We start from the raw sequence: 17,002 nt of genomic DNA on the forward strand, positions 1-17,002 counted from the left end.
TTAAATTAAATTGTAAAAAATAAAATAAATTAAATTAAATTGAAACTTTTCAAAAATAATTACACTCTCTTCCTCCCCATAATTCTTTCAAAATAATTTCACTCTCTTCCTCCCCATAATTCTTTCTTCTGATGAACATTTTTAATTGTTATCAACATACATGATTTTGAAAATGAATATTTTTGTAATTAATAAAATTTTTGGGTCAATTTCATCAAAAAAAATTGGGTCAATTTAAAGAAAAAGCCGCTTCCCTTGATTAAATTAAATAATGTCATCTAAACTGTGCACATCTATCTAACGGACTCAAGGTACGCCCGCCACTGATCCGCGTGAACTCAAACAACCAATCAAATGTCATCTCACTCTCTGTATAAATAATCCTCCCTGCCAACTTCCTCTTCATCGAACTCCCTCAATTCGTCATCTCGTAAATACTATTGTTCAGTTTACCCTCTCTATAACTTTTGTTTTTGTTCTCATTCTCATAACATGGCGCCGAAAGCTGAGAAGAAGCCCGTCGAGAAAAAGCCAGTAGCGGAGAAAGCCCCAGCGTCGGCAGAGAAGAGGCCGAAGGCTGAGAAAAAGATCTCTAAAGATAGCGGAGATAAGAAGAAGAGGAAAATCAAGAAGAGCTCCGAGACGTACAAGATTTATATTTTCAAGGTGTTGAAACAGGTTTACCCTGACATCGGGATCTCGAGCAAAGCCATGGGGATTATGAACAGTTTCATCAACGATATCTTTGAGAAACTGGCTCAGGAGGCTTCTAGATTGGCTAGGTATAACAAGAAGCCGACGATCGCATCAAGGGAGATCCAGACGGCGGTGAAATTGGTTTTGCCTGGTGAACTGGCGAAACACGCCGTCTCTGAAGGAACCAAGGCGGTTACTAAGTTTACAAGTTCTTAGAATTATGTTTTCTTTTTCAATTGAAATTGGGATTTAATTAGCGGGTTTTAGGGTTTTTATTTTTTGAATAATGGTGGTGGTAGTGCTGTAGTTGGGATGGAGAGGTAAATTGTTTTATGGATATAATAATTATAGTTACTATTTGAAATAGTTTTATCTATATTTTGCTATAATCGTATAGGGATGAATTTGAATGAATTTTGTATTCATTGTGTCATTTTAAGTTGTGTGACTCAAACCCTCTGATGGGGTTTATGAGTTGTTGGTATGATAGGAGACGTGAAGGTTGAGACCCTGTTTGTGTCCTTGATGGGAGATGAATCAAATAATTATTGTGGTTTAGGGTCAAGCCAAGAATCAAAATATGGAGTGAAAGCAAGGGATTTGTATATCTCTTTTTTTACTGTTTAAAAGTGAAATCACCTATTTTGGATGTTCAATTTAATGAAAAAGGAATTTTTGTCAACGAAATTATTATTTTTTCTTTTATTAATTTAGTCATTCAAAAAAGAAAATCATCAAATTGATTATTTTGCTGTTAAATAGTAATAAAATATTGACTGTATATTTTTATATTAGTCACCTTAAATAGAGGTTATTATTATTTTAGTCACCCTAAATTACCTAAAAATATACTACAGTTTTTTTGTTACCACTTCATGATAGGTTAATTTCCTTTTTAGTGTGATCAACTTAACCAAAAAAAAATGAATGACTAAAATAAGTATAATTATCATTTAGAGTAACTAATCGGGTAATTTTTTTTTATTTTATTTTAGTGACAATCTTCTTTAAATAAAAAGAAAAGTCATGGTTTTTTTTATTCTTTTTCTTTATGTTGTTTTTGAAGTAGTGGTTTTTTATTATTTTTCTCTATGTTGTTTTTATTATTATTTTAATTTAGCTTTGGATTTTTTTTTTGAAAAAATAATTCATTAAAATTATCACAAAACAAAATAAGTAGGATAAATCAACAAGGAAGGGAAACACTAATCTAAACCAACTCCATTCTAATCTCTTCATCGTCGATAGAAGCACTACAAGCCAAACCCGCATCTAAAATAACTAGTAAAAATGGATGAACAACATCCCAATAAGTGAGGCGGCTGCTGTCGTTGCTTTGTTTGGCAATTTATTTACTTCAAATTAATTGCCATGCTTTCCTCACTTTGATTTGTATTTGATGTTAATAGTTTGATTTAGGGTAAATCTCTTAATTATTGGTAAGTTTCTGTTTTATTATTCAACTATGAAAAATTAAAAATGGTTATCCAATTATCCAATTTTTTTTCTTTTTGGTTATCCTTCTAAAATTGACATAATAATAATTTTAACCCTTTACATTTATACATTATGTCAATTTAGTTTTGATTCTAAATAAGTTAACCTCAATGTTTATGCATTGTATAATTTGGTCCCTTTTTTTTCAATTTTGCTTTTCTTTGTGACCCTTTTACCTAAAAAGCTAAAAAAATTATCAACAAAATTTGAATAAAAATATACCAAAAATAGAAATACCCAAAAATTCAAGATAATAATTTATATCTTCTTATTCTTTTAAAACTAACCCTCAATGTCACAAATAAAAGTAAAACTGTAACAAAAAAAAGAGAGATCAAATTGCACAATGTGTAAATGTTGATGTTTAGTTTTTTTTTGTTATCAAGACTAAATTGACACAACATACAAATGTTGAAGGTTAAAATTGTTATTATGCCAATTTGAAAAGCTACCAAGTTATCTTTCTATTGGTAATTTAACGGTCAGTGACCAAAAGAGAAAACTTCAAATATTTGGGCGACCAAAGAAGAAAAAGTCAAGTAGTTGGGTGACCAAAAAAAAAATTTACCAATAGTTGCTTGACTATCAATATAATTTATTCTTCAATTTAATTACAATAGTGTTTAATTTGTTTTATATGATTTAATTACCATAGTTTGCATTAACTTATTTTGATGAAGAAACAATTGCAAAGATAGATTCAATTTGGGAGAAAAAAAAGAATTCAAATTTTGATATTTTTAAACTAAAGCAACAAATTGCTCACAATACAGAAGTGACTTACGTAAACATTTTAGGATGGGCTTGAAAAGCTACTTTTAGTGATTGGAGGAGCTGCTCTCGTCCAAAACTTTAACATGTTTCAAATTATAGCTATTCACAATTTCAAATCTATCAACAAGCTTTTTGTACATATCCTTATCCTCAAACCATACTTTGCTCCTCAAATCCTTTAGTGTTAATCAATACAGGTTAGGAGAAATGATAAATAGAGATATATTATCATGGGATACTCCAAAGTCAGATGGAAATTGTAGCCAGCCTTTGAAGACATCAAACTCCTCTTCCACGATGTTAAAATAGATTTGCTACTTTTAAGCAATGGCTAATTGAAGAAAGAAGCTTCTTATTGTGCTAGTGCCATGGGTCGCGAATCAAAGCCCATGACCAATGCGCACGGAACGTCCCATGGAGGTCAACAGATAAAATGGGCTCATTCAACCCATTTGAATTGGTTTGATTCTTGGACATGAGTAGAAGCCCATCTACTTGAATCATAATTGAATTGAAACACTCCAGTAAAATTGTATTGTACCAAGATAATTCTTGTAAATCCTAAAGGATAAACATGTATAGAATTTAAATCCCTTAAGACTTTCTTATTGTAGATGGGAACTAATCTTAGTCATTGATGCAAATCGATTTGTACCATTGGATTTAAAGGAGCTCAATTATAAATAGACATTACAGGAAAATAGGGCTTTAGCGACGTTTTATCAAAAAACGCCACAAAAATTGTAAAACAAAGAGCAATAGCAGCGTTTTAACAAAAACGTCGCTAAAAACAGAGCAATAGCGGCGTTTTTTTGTTAAAACACTGCTAAAAACAGAACAATAGCGGCGTTTTTGGTAAAACGCCGCTAAAAACCAGAGCATTAGCGGCGCTTTTGGTAAAACGCCGCTAAAAACCAAAGCATTAGCGGCGCTTTTGGTAAAACGCCGCAAAAAACCAGAGCATTAGCGGCGCTTTTGGTAAAAACGCCGCTAAAAACCAGAGCATTAGCGGCGCTTTTGGTAAAACGCTGCTAAAAACCAGAGCATTTGCGGCGCTTTTGGTAAAACGCCGCTAAAAGTCATATAACCCCTAAAAACCTAAACCCCCAAAAAATCATAAACACTAATCTATAATCAGTAAAACACTAAACTCCTAAACCTTAAAAATCTTAAACCGTAAACTATAACCCCTAAAATACTAAACCCCAAAAACATCACGTGGATGTTGATGTACATCATATGTTAAATATTTTCTTATATAATTGTAAAAGAGATAGTATTAATTTTAAAATATTGAATTAATTATCATTATAGTTTAAGGTTTATGATTTAGGGCATATGGTTAAGGGTTTAAGGTTTACGAGTTACTATTTTAAGTTTTATGGATTATGGGTTTAGGGATTATGGTTTAAGGGTTAGGGGTCTAGGATTAAGAGTTTATATTTTAGGATTTAGGATTTAGGGTTTAATTAATTAATGTTTTTAATTTATATGATAAATATTTTCTTATATAATTGTAAAAATGATAATATTAATTTAAAAATATTGAATCAATTAATCATTATAGTTTAGGGTTTATTATTTAGGGTATATGATTAAGGGTTTAAGGTTTATGAGTTTCTATTTTAAGGTTTATGTATTATGGTTTAAGGGTTGGGGTTTAAAGTTTAAGGGTTAGGGGTTATGGGTTATGGGTTTAGGTTTAATGGTTTATATTTTAGGATTTTAGAGTTTAGAGTTTAGGGATTAAGGGTTTAGATTAATTAGTGTTTTTAATTTATATATTAACTAATTTATTATATGATTGTAAAAGAGATAATTTTAATTTTAATATCTTAAAATTATGATTATAGTTTAAATTATTTAAGAGATAATAGATAAACTTTATATATATTAAATGATTTAAGATTTAAGGTTTACTTGATATTTGTTAAATGATAAAATTTTATACAACTAATTAATACTTTTATTTTAAAAAATATTTAATCTAAACCATTTGATATATTTAAATATTAGATTTAAAAAAACATTGATAAATAAATAACAACATTGATAACAAATAAAAATGACATACAAAAATAAAAATAAAATATAAAATAGGGATTAGTGACATTTTTATAAAAAACACTGCAAAAAAATATGCAATAGCGGCGTTTTTTTATAAAATCGCCACAAAAAAAATGCAATAAAAAAAGTGGCGCCCTTTTATCCCCAAATTTTCCCCCTGAAACATCTAATTTCCCCCCTAAAATCGGTTATGCAACAAGCAGAGGATTATTTTGACTCAGTCATGGAAACCGCCGTGGATGAGTTCAGGCGATTCGAGGAAGAAATGGAACGTGAGGCAAAAGCTGAACTCAGTGGTGTTGATGATATTGCTGAGAAAGTTAAAAAATGGGGGATTTGATGGAAAAAGGTGCAAACATTGCGTCTAAGTTGTATGTTGAAGCTGTTATGAAATCTCCTCCGAGGACGACGATCACCTCTTCGACCTCGATTACAACCCTTACGCTTGAAAGCGCCCTCTCTCCTCACGCCTCGGTCGCAACGATTATGATGAAACCGACAAGGAGGAGGCTAATCGCCAGAAACTCTACCTAGTTCCATATAGGTGCGTCTTTAATTTTGTTTTTTACCTCTTCTGGTTGGCGGCTGGAAGAACAAGAGACACAATGTGAACTAGATTTTGGGTTTAGAAAATGTTGGAATAAAGAAATTATCCTTTTTCTTATCTTCTTTGCTGGAATGATTTGATAGCTTATTATTGTTATTATTTTTATCTTGAATTAAGTTTTAATCAGTTGCATGGTTCTGTTTTTCACTTGCTTGCTATAAAAAATCCGATTCATAGGGTTTTTGCCCCCCTTATTTGTATATATATTTTTTGCAATTATAAACTCCTTTTAATTTCAGATGGTGGAAGGAGGCTCAAAGAAGCGTTGCTGATGAAATAGTAGGCATTTTGTACAATGTGTTATCCAACTATGACAATGCCGATTCTGAAATTGTACTGGACTTGAGGAAGGAAGAGAGTTCAGGGACTAGGGTTAAGATGGACGAAGGGGTTTCAAGCCGTGAATATGCCTTGGTTAAGGAAGCATTGTGGCTACGTACTCTTAAATGGTGAGGCAAGTTTGTTTCACAATGCTTTTAGTGTTTCATTATCTAGTCTAGTAAGACTTACTGGAATGCTCCTGCTAGGAAATTTGCTAGACTGTAATAGAGAGATTTATGTTTCAGCTTTTTTATATTTATTTAGTCTAATACTTCCGTACTACACCCTCCCTCCGTTTTATGTAGTATAGGTTTTGAAATAAACTAAAATCTTATCTAGCTGAAATAGTTTTGACCATTTTCTATGAATGTCTTGGTATGGCTGCCTTTGTTTCATGGAAAGCATTTTCTTGAATGTGTTATGATGGGGAATATGGTTTAGTGACAACTTATAGTACTTACCTTTTTTTTTCTAAGGAGATGTTGATTCTACAATCCTTTTTGAGTATTCGTGTGCTCGTCTTTTATAGGCACAATGACTCTAAAACGTCAGAGGAAAATGAGAGGTACTATTGTGTTGCTGAGGGTCAATCACAAGAAGTGTTTCCTTTGCAGATAAGGCTTTCTTTTTCACCAGGAACAAATTCATTGTTAGTAAAGATCAGTTTAAAGGTCATTTCCTTTTTCCAATCCCTTATTGCTTTTTTTATGGGGTGTTTGTAACTGAGCTGCATGATTTTGGTCTGTGAATCAATGCTGTCTGTAACCCTTTTCGTCCTTTTTGTATTGTTTCATCTTATCGAATGATCTAAGACTGGTTGGAACAGGCTTTACAAAATCTCTCTAGGCCCCATTTTTTAAAAAATTCCACATGTTTCACCCTGTGATGAAAAATATTGAATTGGGTGAGTCAGGACTGAAATCGAGCCGAGCAGAGTGAGAAGTTTTGAGTAGAAGCTTTCTATGTCCAAGTTGTCATATTATGTCTTTTAGTGGTCAAATTTGTTTCACATTGATTTTATAAATTTATTTTTTTGGTGTAAAAATATGTTTTCAGAACTTTGAATATTTTAGTTTTTAAAATATTTTTATAAAAAATAAATTAAAATAATGGAAGTCGAAGTGCGGAAAAATTGACAGTGACTTGATTGAGCTTGTTTGATATGCACTTTTTTCATAGAGAAATTATGAGTTTGAGAAATCCTGCAAATTACAGAAAGTCAAGAAGCCCAATTTTATAAAAGAGGGGTCAGAAGCACTTAAATTTTCTTAACAAAACCTAAAATTGAAAAAAAAAATAGTCCCCCTTTGGATGTAACAGGGGCCAGGGCGTTTGAATTTGTAGTGCAAAAATTGGAGTAAGCTGAAGTGATGCCCAAGTCTTGGATCTCCTCCATTGAGGGGAGATTTCCCAACTGACGGTAATATTTTCACTGGAGGGTTAAGCACCTGTTGCAGCAACTAGTGTTTATTCTTATCAAATGTACTCTCTTTTATCCATTTCTTTCTAACCTATTATATCATAAAATATTTTTTATACCTAATATATGTTATTTAAATATGCTAGATATTCTTAATATTTTGTATGTTAAATATTATTAAAAAAATACTTGTAAAATAATAGTCTAATGGACTTGGATCAATGAAAAATATTATGTAAATAAATAATTACATCACTAATAAAAATTCATATTACACATTATTACTTAATTAAAAATTATAAATTAACATATTTTTAATAATTTTTAAAAATGATATAACTTAAAAGTTTTATTATATGCTAATTTTAGCTTAATGTCCTTAACAATAATTTTTCATCCTTATTTAGTTGCATTTGAATTCAAACATATATAATAATTGGCCTCTCTATTGAATTTAACTGGCCCAAAAATAACATGTTTGTATTATTGTGAACAAGCATTGCATGATACTTTTTGAGCATGAGCCCTTTTTTACTTGCAGACTGCAGTTGTTTTTATTAATCATTCATCCCATTATAGTACTTCCATTTGTCCTTGAACACTCATTATTTGCATCTTCTATCATATTGAGTTATGATATGCTGCTTGTAAAAATATAAATATAGTTACTAGAATATGGTGATGATCCAGTATTGATCTGTGGATCCATTTCCTGGCAGTGGAATATGGTTTTGGTTGGTGAAAACGCACGCTATCTGTAAAATATGTCAGGGATTGCATAAGCAGAATTTAAGCATCATATATCTATATATGTGTTTTTATATTTATCTCACCTTAAACAGTGCCAACCTACATAGGTTAAGGTTTCTCTATTTTTGCTGTGATGCTATAATAGTATGTGCCTGCTTGGTTAATTAGGATAAACTGTGTGTTTAGAGAATGTGAGATTGTAAATCATGTGTTTGGATCAAATTAGTAGCCTTTCTTTCTGTATTTATGGAAAAGTCAGTTTTGTACTATGATGTTAGATCTAATTTCAAGTTCATCATACTTATTATAGCCAACTCCGAAAATAAAATTAGGTATAAACACCCTAAGCTCAATTCATCCACCGTTTGAAGGTCCAAGATTGACTTGCCCTCAACAAAGTTTGGGATTAATATGCCGTTTGGTATTTATCATTATATTTATAATTTTCTAATATTTTATGTATCATTAATTTTAACAATTTATATTAATTAATTTATATTTCATATATAATTATATTAAATTAAGCATAATATTTCATGAAAATCAAGAGAAAAGAAAAGGAAATGCAAATCCTTATGGTGTAAGTTTCACATTTTTCTCTCCCTTCAATTTTTTTCTTTTTTTTGTTCATTCGATAATTTGTATTCATAATTATACCGAATTGTTGGCGCAGTGGGCTTGATAATTCAGGGAAGACCACAATTGTTTTGAAGATTAACGGAGAGGATACAAGCGTAATTAGTCCTACTCTTGGCTTCAACATCAAAACCATCACATACCAGAAGTAAAACTTTCGCATTTTTTAACAATTTCTAATCATTAACTACCTGAGCTCACCAAGTGTTTGAAAATAAAATTTTTTGGGTTGTTTCTTTTTGTAGTTTTCTTCATTATATTTATGATTTGTAATGTTGAATTAGATTTGATTTTGGGTTTCGGCAGATATACTCTGAATATATGGGATGTAGGTGGTCAAAGAACTATAAGATCATATTGGAGGAACTATTTTGAGCAAACAGATGGTTTGGTTTGGGTTGTTGATAGCTCAGATCTTAGAAGATTAGATGATTGCAAAATGGAACTGGATAATCTTCTAAAGGAAGAGGTAAGATGTTAATTTGACTTGTTTTTTTTCCCCATCAAATGCACGTCTTATATTCATTACGGTGAAGCTATCCATCTTACTATAACAGTTTGAGGTTGCTGCAATAAATATTAGAAAACGAAACCTTGCAAGCTAATGCCGTGCAATGTAAACTGTGGCTTATGCTTTCTTTGTGTTGCAGAGGTTATCAGGAGCATCCTTGTTGATACTAGCAAACAAACAGGACATAAAAGATGCTCTTACACAAGCTGAAATTGCTAAAGTAAGATTACTAGTTGATAATTAAGTACTTACTTCAGCTTGTTAATGTTTTAATTTCGTTGTCTTTGTCTATGTTTGTTAGACTGCAAAACTGTGAATGCAATGTTTAGTTCTTAATTTGAAGACACCAAATTTGGTTTCATTTTTGAAGAGTCAAGTCCCTGCTTACCTTTAAATTTGCCCCTCTAGTTAAAATTTTTTAATTATGTGCTCTATTGCATGCTGGCTGATCTTTAAAATGATGTTAAGGATATCCTTTTTTTCATTAGCAGACATCATGCAATATTTTAACTAATACTATTAGCATTTATCATTTGCTTTTTACATGAATCCATATGATTTTTGGGTTTTATGGAAGTTTGTATCTCTTAAACTGGAATAACAACCATCAGTATGAGTTTCTATTAATGTGCTCTAGATATGAAATCAAATTGTGTTGAATTATATTGTAAAACCACCGGGAAATGTTTGTGTCCTCTTAATATCAAACTTTAGAGTCTAGAATCCAAGCACCTCGGAGTGGATAATAGATTGTAACTAGATTTATCTGCCAAAGTGACAATGAATCTGATCATTTGGTTTTGCATCCTTTAGATATTGAAGGTGCGGCAGAGGATTCAATCCCTTCAAGCTGGAAAAGCCAAGGCTTAGCACTTCTTCAAGTGGAACGTTATTTAATGTTGCATTCCTTGGTCATTCATCTTAGTTGGGACTTGAATTTTGTGTTATGAAAACAGGGTTTGTGTACTAGCTTCTTTAACCATGATGGTTAATTATTACGAGTTTTGTAGCTTCTTTTATAATTGGCCGAGTTAATATAGATTAGATGAGCTGAGAGGTAGAATGCCCATTTATTTAAAATTTATTTAAACATAATATTTAAATTCATTAATTTTTATATTTAGTTTTAAAGTTAAAATTTTAATAGAAAATTTAATTTAATTAATATTTTTTTATTTATCCTTAAAAGTATATAGTTTAAAGTTTAAATTTCAAAAATAAAACATAATATAATATTAATCATAGAAAATAAATATTATTTAATTAAAATATATTTTTTAAAGGTTATATTTTTTAGCGGCGTTTATGTGAAAAGCGTCGCTAACGGTCTGTTCTATAGCGGCGTTTGTGAAAAAAGTGCCGCTAAAAGTCATGGTCTTTAGCAGCGTTTGTGGGAAAAACGCCGCTAAAGGTCATGGTCTTTAGCGGCGTTTGCGAGAAAAACGCCGCTAAAGACAAGGACCTTTAGCGGCGTTGCATATAGCGACGTTTTTTGCGGCGCTTTCTAAAAGAAAAAAACGCCGTTAAAAGTCTGTTTTCCTGTAGTGAGAGGCCTCCCCATTCATTTGTAATCACTTCATTCTTTTTTATTTAAGGAAATATTGAAAACATTTACTCAAACACTTGGTGTATTCTCTTTTATTGTGGCTTTCTTTGTTCGTAGCGTTTTAGAGTTTGCTTTCGATTTGCCTCGGTGCCTTAGAGAATTTTTGAAAAAATTCTCAGTGTTTGTGAGTTAGGCTAGGCATATTTTGAGTGAAGAAATCGCCTAAGGCTTCACGAATTGCAAGATGAAAGGTCTAGCTCCATGACACTAGGACTATGCAGTAACTTTTATTAGTTATACTTGGCCTTATTGTTATTTTCTTGCCCTTGTACAAAAAAATGTATTTTTGGTATGGTTGCATAACCACTATAATTAGTTTGTCCAACTAAATTGAGTTAACTTAGTTACACCCCTAACCTGGTCCGGTTGCTAGACTTGAGCTACAAGATGCCGCAATAAATCACAGAACATATAACAGTTGAAAGTACAATTTAAACTTAAAAGATTTCATACAACATCATTTCTAATCTTGTTTCACGTCAATCGTACCTAAATTAGATTTCAAACAGACTTACAAAAGCTTTTAAAACAGATTGGGAACATGTAAGGACTTAATTATAAACTAAATGAAAAGTATAGAAATTTCAAAAAATAAGGGTCATATGACCGTGTGACCAAGCTGTGTGACAAACTGTGGCTATGTGAGCCAGAATAACACAGTCGTGTTGTCCGACTGTGTAACAAATTGAGATCGTGGTAATCTAAAACTTTCCAATTACAAACTTGCACATGGTCGTGTCACATGCCCATGTGTGACACATGACCGTATGTAGCCTCTGTGCACGAAAATAAGCCTTTACAATCAAGTTATCTAACCCAACTTTTACATAGGCCTTATACATGCAACAATCGATTCTTAAATTGATTACAAGTGCACAAAAAATCACTTTTAAAGAAAAAATCCAATCCTATTTCTAACTAATATGCCTCAAATTGGCACTCAAAACATATCCATACACAGTACTTATTCAATCAATCAAAAATTAACCATTTCGTACTTAACATTACGAACATCTTCTTACTACATTCATATTAACTAAATCATGTTATATATTTAACCATTTCCAAATCACAATATGACTTAAAACACACCTACAAATTATGCATCAAGCTTACCAAAACATTCAAGTTTAACACAATGTACCAATTATCCCATCACTTAAATTAATAAACAAGCATGCTTATTTTATTCAATAAGAATTCCATAACTCAATATGCATATTCATTTATCCACATTTGACAGTTTCACGCCTAATATATAATCAACATTTCTCTTACCTATTCATAGTAATGTTAACAGGCTATCATAGTTATTCAAATCACATATTGTAACAACCCTCACCCACTCTGTCGCTAGATTAGAGTCACTTGATGCTACAACAATTAGCAAGTTAAAAAAGTGCAATTTCAATTTAAAATTTAATTAAAACAATTGTTAATAGACAATGTTCATTTAACATGATATTCATACAAAAAATAGGCTTAAATCGAGCTTTGAGATACAAAGAGTTAGACTCGAGCATGGAAAAAGACCAAATAAAAAACTTTTCAAATCTTGTACAAAGTATCGATATCTTTGTAATAGGTATCAATTTGTGTTATTAGGTATTGATACCAAATTAAATATCGATACCATTTTGACATATTGCCAAATTTGGAAAATTTTGGTTAAAAATTTTTTTATCGATACCTTTCTGGAGGTATAGATATTTTTAAAGATTTATCAATACTAGTGAAAAATATCGATACCAAATTGGCATTCTGTCAAAATTTAAACTGCTCATTTGGTCTGGTATCGATACCTTGATCCTTTTTATCGATATTTTCTTCAAATAGTCAAAAACCATAAGTTCAAAAGGTTCAATTCATGCTCAAGTCACCTACTACTTTTAAGGATACATACATACACATCTTAACTTAAAAATACAAGCCTTTAACCCAATTCTCTTAAGCAACTAACATATGAATATCCATTCCTAAACTTATTTAGGCACACCCTAAAACATATCAAAACATGCAACATATCTACATCTAACCAATATGACATAAGGCACCATCACAAACAACATTCAAACCTATCAACCAAAGTCATTATCTAGCCAAGTTCAAACATAACAAGACAATATCATGTAAAGTAACAATTTAACATAATTTCTTGCACCATATGATAATCAACAACCAAATCACATTAGTTAAACTATTTACTATCAAGATGATCAATAAAAGTAACATATCATGACACTCAAATCTCACATTCAAGCTATGACTCACCACATCTATAACAACCCATTTTCGGAAAAATCGGAACAATGGTTTTGGGACCACAAATCCGATTTCGGAAAGGAAATTTATTTTAATATTATTTTATGATTTACAGTATGATAATAATGTTGTATGAAAAATTCATAAAGAAATTTTACCTATTATATGTTTAATTTGATAAAGGACCAAATTGCACAAAGTGTAAAAGTTGAGTTCTAATAGCTAAAATGATTAAATTGCTATGAAATTCAAAATTTGAGGTCCTTAAATTGTAAATAGACCATTAAAAATACTTAGTTGTTAAGGATGATGATTCATCCATGGAAAATAAAATAAAGAAAAGGATGAAATTGGAAAATGAAAAAAAAATAAAGATGATAAATGATAAAAAAAGAGAAGAAAATATCATCAATTTATCATCTTCTTCCCCAAAAATACATGGAAACCCTAGGAAAGAGAAGCAAGCTTTCTTGGCTTAATTGGGTAACTAACTTTGTCCCGTTTTTAGTCATTTTTATATTTTCGAGATCGGAATAGCTTAATCTATCTATCTTGGGGATTAATTTGTAAAGCTATTAAAGTATAAAAATTTTACCATGGATGTAAATGTTGAAATTTTAAAATTTATGGTGGAAAATAAAAGGTTGTTGATAGATAAACAACTTTTGTAAAGTGAATTTTGATAAAATTATGATTTTAGGATTAAATTGTAAAGTTGTAAAATTCATGGAAAATTCTAAATTTTTATGAAATAATGGACTGTAAATGTTACATGTAAAAATCAGCTAGGCTTGGAATAAGGATTAAATTGCATAAATTTTATTTTTCGAGTCTAAGGACGAAATCGTCATTAATTTAAAGTATAGGGGCAAAATGATAATTTTACCTAAGATGTGAATTAAACTAAATTGAATATAAATTTTACTAAATTGATGTTAAATTTACTCGTATAGATCCGGATAGACTAAATTCGAAGTTAGAATGAGGAAAAGAGAAAGTGTCGGATTAGTATATTTTACATACACGAACATTTGTCGAGGTAAGTTCGTGTAACTAAATTGTGTTTATTTTTATGCTTGATTTGAGTGTGGTATGTGTTTCTATGAATAATATAAATGTTAAAAATATATGAAATAATCACATGATCAATAATGTTCAGAAAATGTTAAGTTTGTTTGGGTAATGAAATTCAATGGATACATGATTTCTATATTGAATACGGTCATGCATATGTTGCAGATAGAATATATCTCGGGTGAGCAATCCTGTTATAAGCCCTCTCGAGCATCTTGTTATATAGTTTCTGCGAGCACCCTGATCAGTAGTGATTTTACATGTGTTACGCACTACCGTAGCTCTTTGTGAGCGTCTCGTTGCATGATTCGATCGATTGTGATCTAACATTATTGCAGACACAAACACAGCTCTTCGTGAGCATCCTGATATAGGCTTTTATGACCTTCTTGACATGGCTTGCTTGAACTTCCTGTTATATGGCTATTTGTAACTCCTTGATATTAGCTCTTTGGAGTTACCTGTTAAGCTCAATGAGCTTCCTGTTTTAAACTCTTATGAGTTTCCTGATATAGCCCGGATAAGTATCCTATTACATGGCTCACATGAGCATCCTGTTATATGGCTCAAGAGTGTGCTTCTTGATTATGTGCTCTTATGGGTACCCCTAAATATAAATTAACGGTTTCTGATTTGTACACTTCGAGTTTACTACAGGTGTATCCATCGATATTTCAAATAAATTCAACAAGCAAAATCCTGACAAGAGAAAATATGAACACGAAATGACTTATTATATGTATCTGCTTGAAATACATGAAAATGATGATACATGATATATGGAAGTATGAAATGGTGATATATGAACATGAAACTTGTTTGATGAATATGTTCCTCTAAGATTATAGATTTGTACACTTCGAGTGTATTTTCCCAGGTTTCCATTGATATTTTAATTGGTTTAATGAGCAAAATCCTAACATGAAATAATCTAAACTTGAGGCGAAAAATCATGAAAATGTACTTGAAATGCATGGGTATGATTTGTATATGTTATTTGAATTCATGATGTGGAAAGTATATGTATATGGGAATTTGGTTATTATTGAGCCCATACATGTTTCTTGATGTTTATATGAGATATTATGACTTAGAAATGAACTATTAACTGTATGTACATGAAGTACATGGAAATGACATTACCTGATATAATGATGCATGAATTGGTTGTTACATGAATGTGGATCCTACTTGATGACTTTGCTCATCCATGATTAAGGACTATTATATGTGATTACTTGGCTAACATGATAAGGATATACGTTTAGGGCTTGTGATAAAATTGGTTGATAGTGCCTTGCATGTTTATTTTGAACATAAATATATGGTAAGTTATTTACCATGTTATACGAACTTACTAAGCATTTCATGTTTACTCTATTTTATTTTCCCTTGTTCTATAGTAATTCAGAAGCTCGTTGGATTGGAAGCATCGGTGGAGATCACTCACACTATCCATCAGCCTATCTTGGTATTTATGGTAAATTAATTATGGTTATAATGGCATGTATAGGTTAATTAGCCAATGTTGGTATGTAAATGTTTGGATTGTAACTAGCTATTGGAATGGCTTGTGATGAACATGTTTTGGTATGTATAAATGAGGATATAACATGTTTGGTGAGTGCTTAAATGATTGATTTATAGAAATCATGTTGGCATATTGAAAATTAATTCTAACATATTATGGTAAAATATGCATATAGGTGAATTCGATAATTTAAGCAAATTTGTATATTTAATTACATGATGGTAATGTGTCATTTAAGGTGTTTAAGAGCACATTAGTTGTATGAGATGATATGTCATGCATGAGACTTGGTTTTGACTTGAATTAATTGTTTAAAAATGGCTTGTGAATATGTTTAAGAATTGGTGTAAGAGGAAGACAATTTGGGTGAGAAATATGGCTTGGAAAATAGCCTATTTTTGTCCACACGGGCGTGTGTCCTTGCCGTGTATGGCACATGGCCTATCACATGGGCGTGTGACCTAGCCGTGTGTCCCATGCATCTTTAAAATGTCAAAACAGAATGTTTAGAATTGATTACACGGCCTAACACATGGGCATGTGGATTGACCGTGTGACCCTTGCACTCACACACGACCTAGCACACGGGTGTGTGGATTGGCCGTGCGACCCAAATAAGAGAGTTAAACGGCCTGAGACATAGGCGTGTCCCTGGTCGTGTGAGCCACACAGCCTGATCACATGGGCGTGTGACCCCTACATCTGGGAAAAAATTTAAGATTTTGCAAAAAATTTCTGAGTACCCGGTTTAGTCCTGACTTGTTTCTAATGTATGTTTTGGACTTCAAGGGTTCATATAAGGGACTTTATGATTGATTTCTGACATGAATACTGTATGGTGAAGAATATCTATTATTTAATATGTAAGTTCTGGTAATGCTCCGTAACCATGTTTCGACGACGGTTTCAGGTTAGGGGTGTTACAACATCATTTGCCACAAACATTCAACTTATACATATACTAGTACAAAACATACCACCTAATATGAATACTAATATACTAACACAAGTTACTCATATTACATGCCACATATATCCAAAATAAACATTTTCAAAGTCTACCAAAAGATAGTTAGATAGTGTGATCTTCAATTTCATTCGATTGCCTGATTTCGCAAAATGATATCTACTAGAAAACAAGAAAAACGACACGAGTAAGCTTCTACGAGCTTAGTAAGTTCACAGGTTGAAACGATATAACTTACCATATTTTCATAGTTTAATAATTAACAAATTCTTTAACTAACATC

General features: G+C 31.4%; 2 protein-coding genes across 2 annotated transcripts; both read left to right on the plus strand.

Moving 5' to 3' along the window:
• Positions 1–292: 292 nt before the first annotated feature.
• On the plus strand, positions 293–1,062 carry LOC107948824 (histone H2B-like). The gene has a single exon (XM_016883479.2). The coding sequence runs from the start codon at positions 493–495 to the stop codon at positions 910–912; it is 420 nt and encodes a 139-aa protein (XP_016738968.1). The 5' UTR covers positions 293–492; the 3' UTR covers positions 913–1,062.
• Positions 1,063–5,160: 4,098 nt separating this feature from the next.
• On the plus strand, positions 5,161–10,296 carry LOC107944437 (ADP-ribosylation factor-like protein 2). Its single transcript, XM_041111121.1, has 7 exons — positions 5,161–5,578; positions 5,881–6,090; positions 6,492–8,712; positions 8,806–8,916; positions 9,075–9,237; positions 9,419–9,499; positions 10,093–10,296. Exons 3-7 carry the CDS (start codon positions 8,669–8,671, stop codon positions 10,147–10,149), a joined length of 456 nt encoding a protein of 151 aa, XP_040967055.1. The 5' UTR covers positions 5,161–5,578; positions 5,881–6,090; positions 6,492–8,668; the 3' UTR covers positions 10,150–10,296.
• The last annotated feature ends 6,706 nt before the right edge of the window (positions 10,297–17,002 follow it).

Source organism: Gossypium hirsutum, chromosome A04, assembly GCF_007990345.1.
Source record: "Gossypium hirsutum isolate 1008001.06 chromosome A04, Gossypium_hirsutum_v2.1, whole genome shotgun sequence".
Classification (NCBI taxonomy): domain Eukaryota; kingdom Viridiplantae; phylum Streptophyta; class Magnoliopsida; order Malvales; family Malvaceae; genus Gossypium; species Gossypium hirsutum.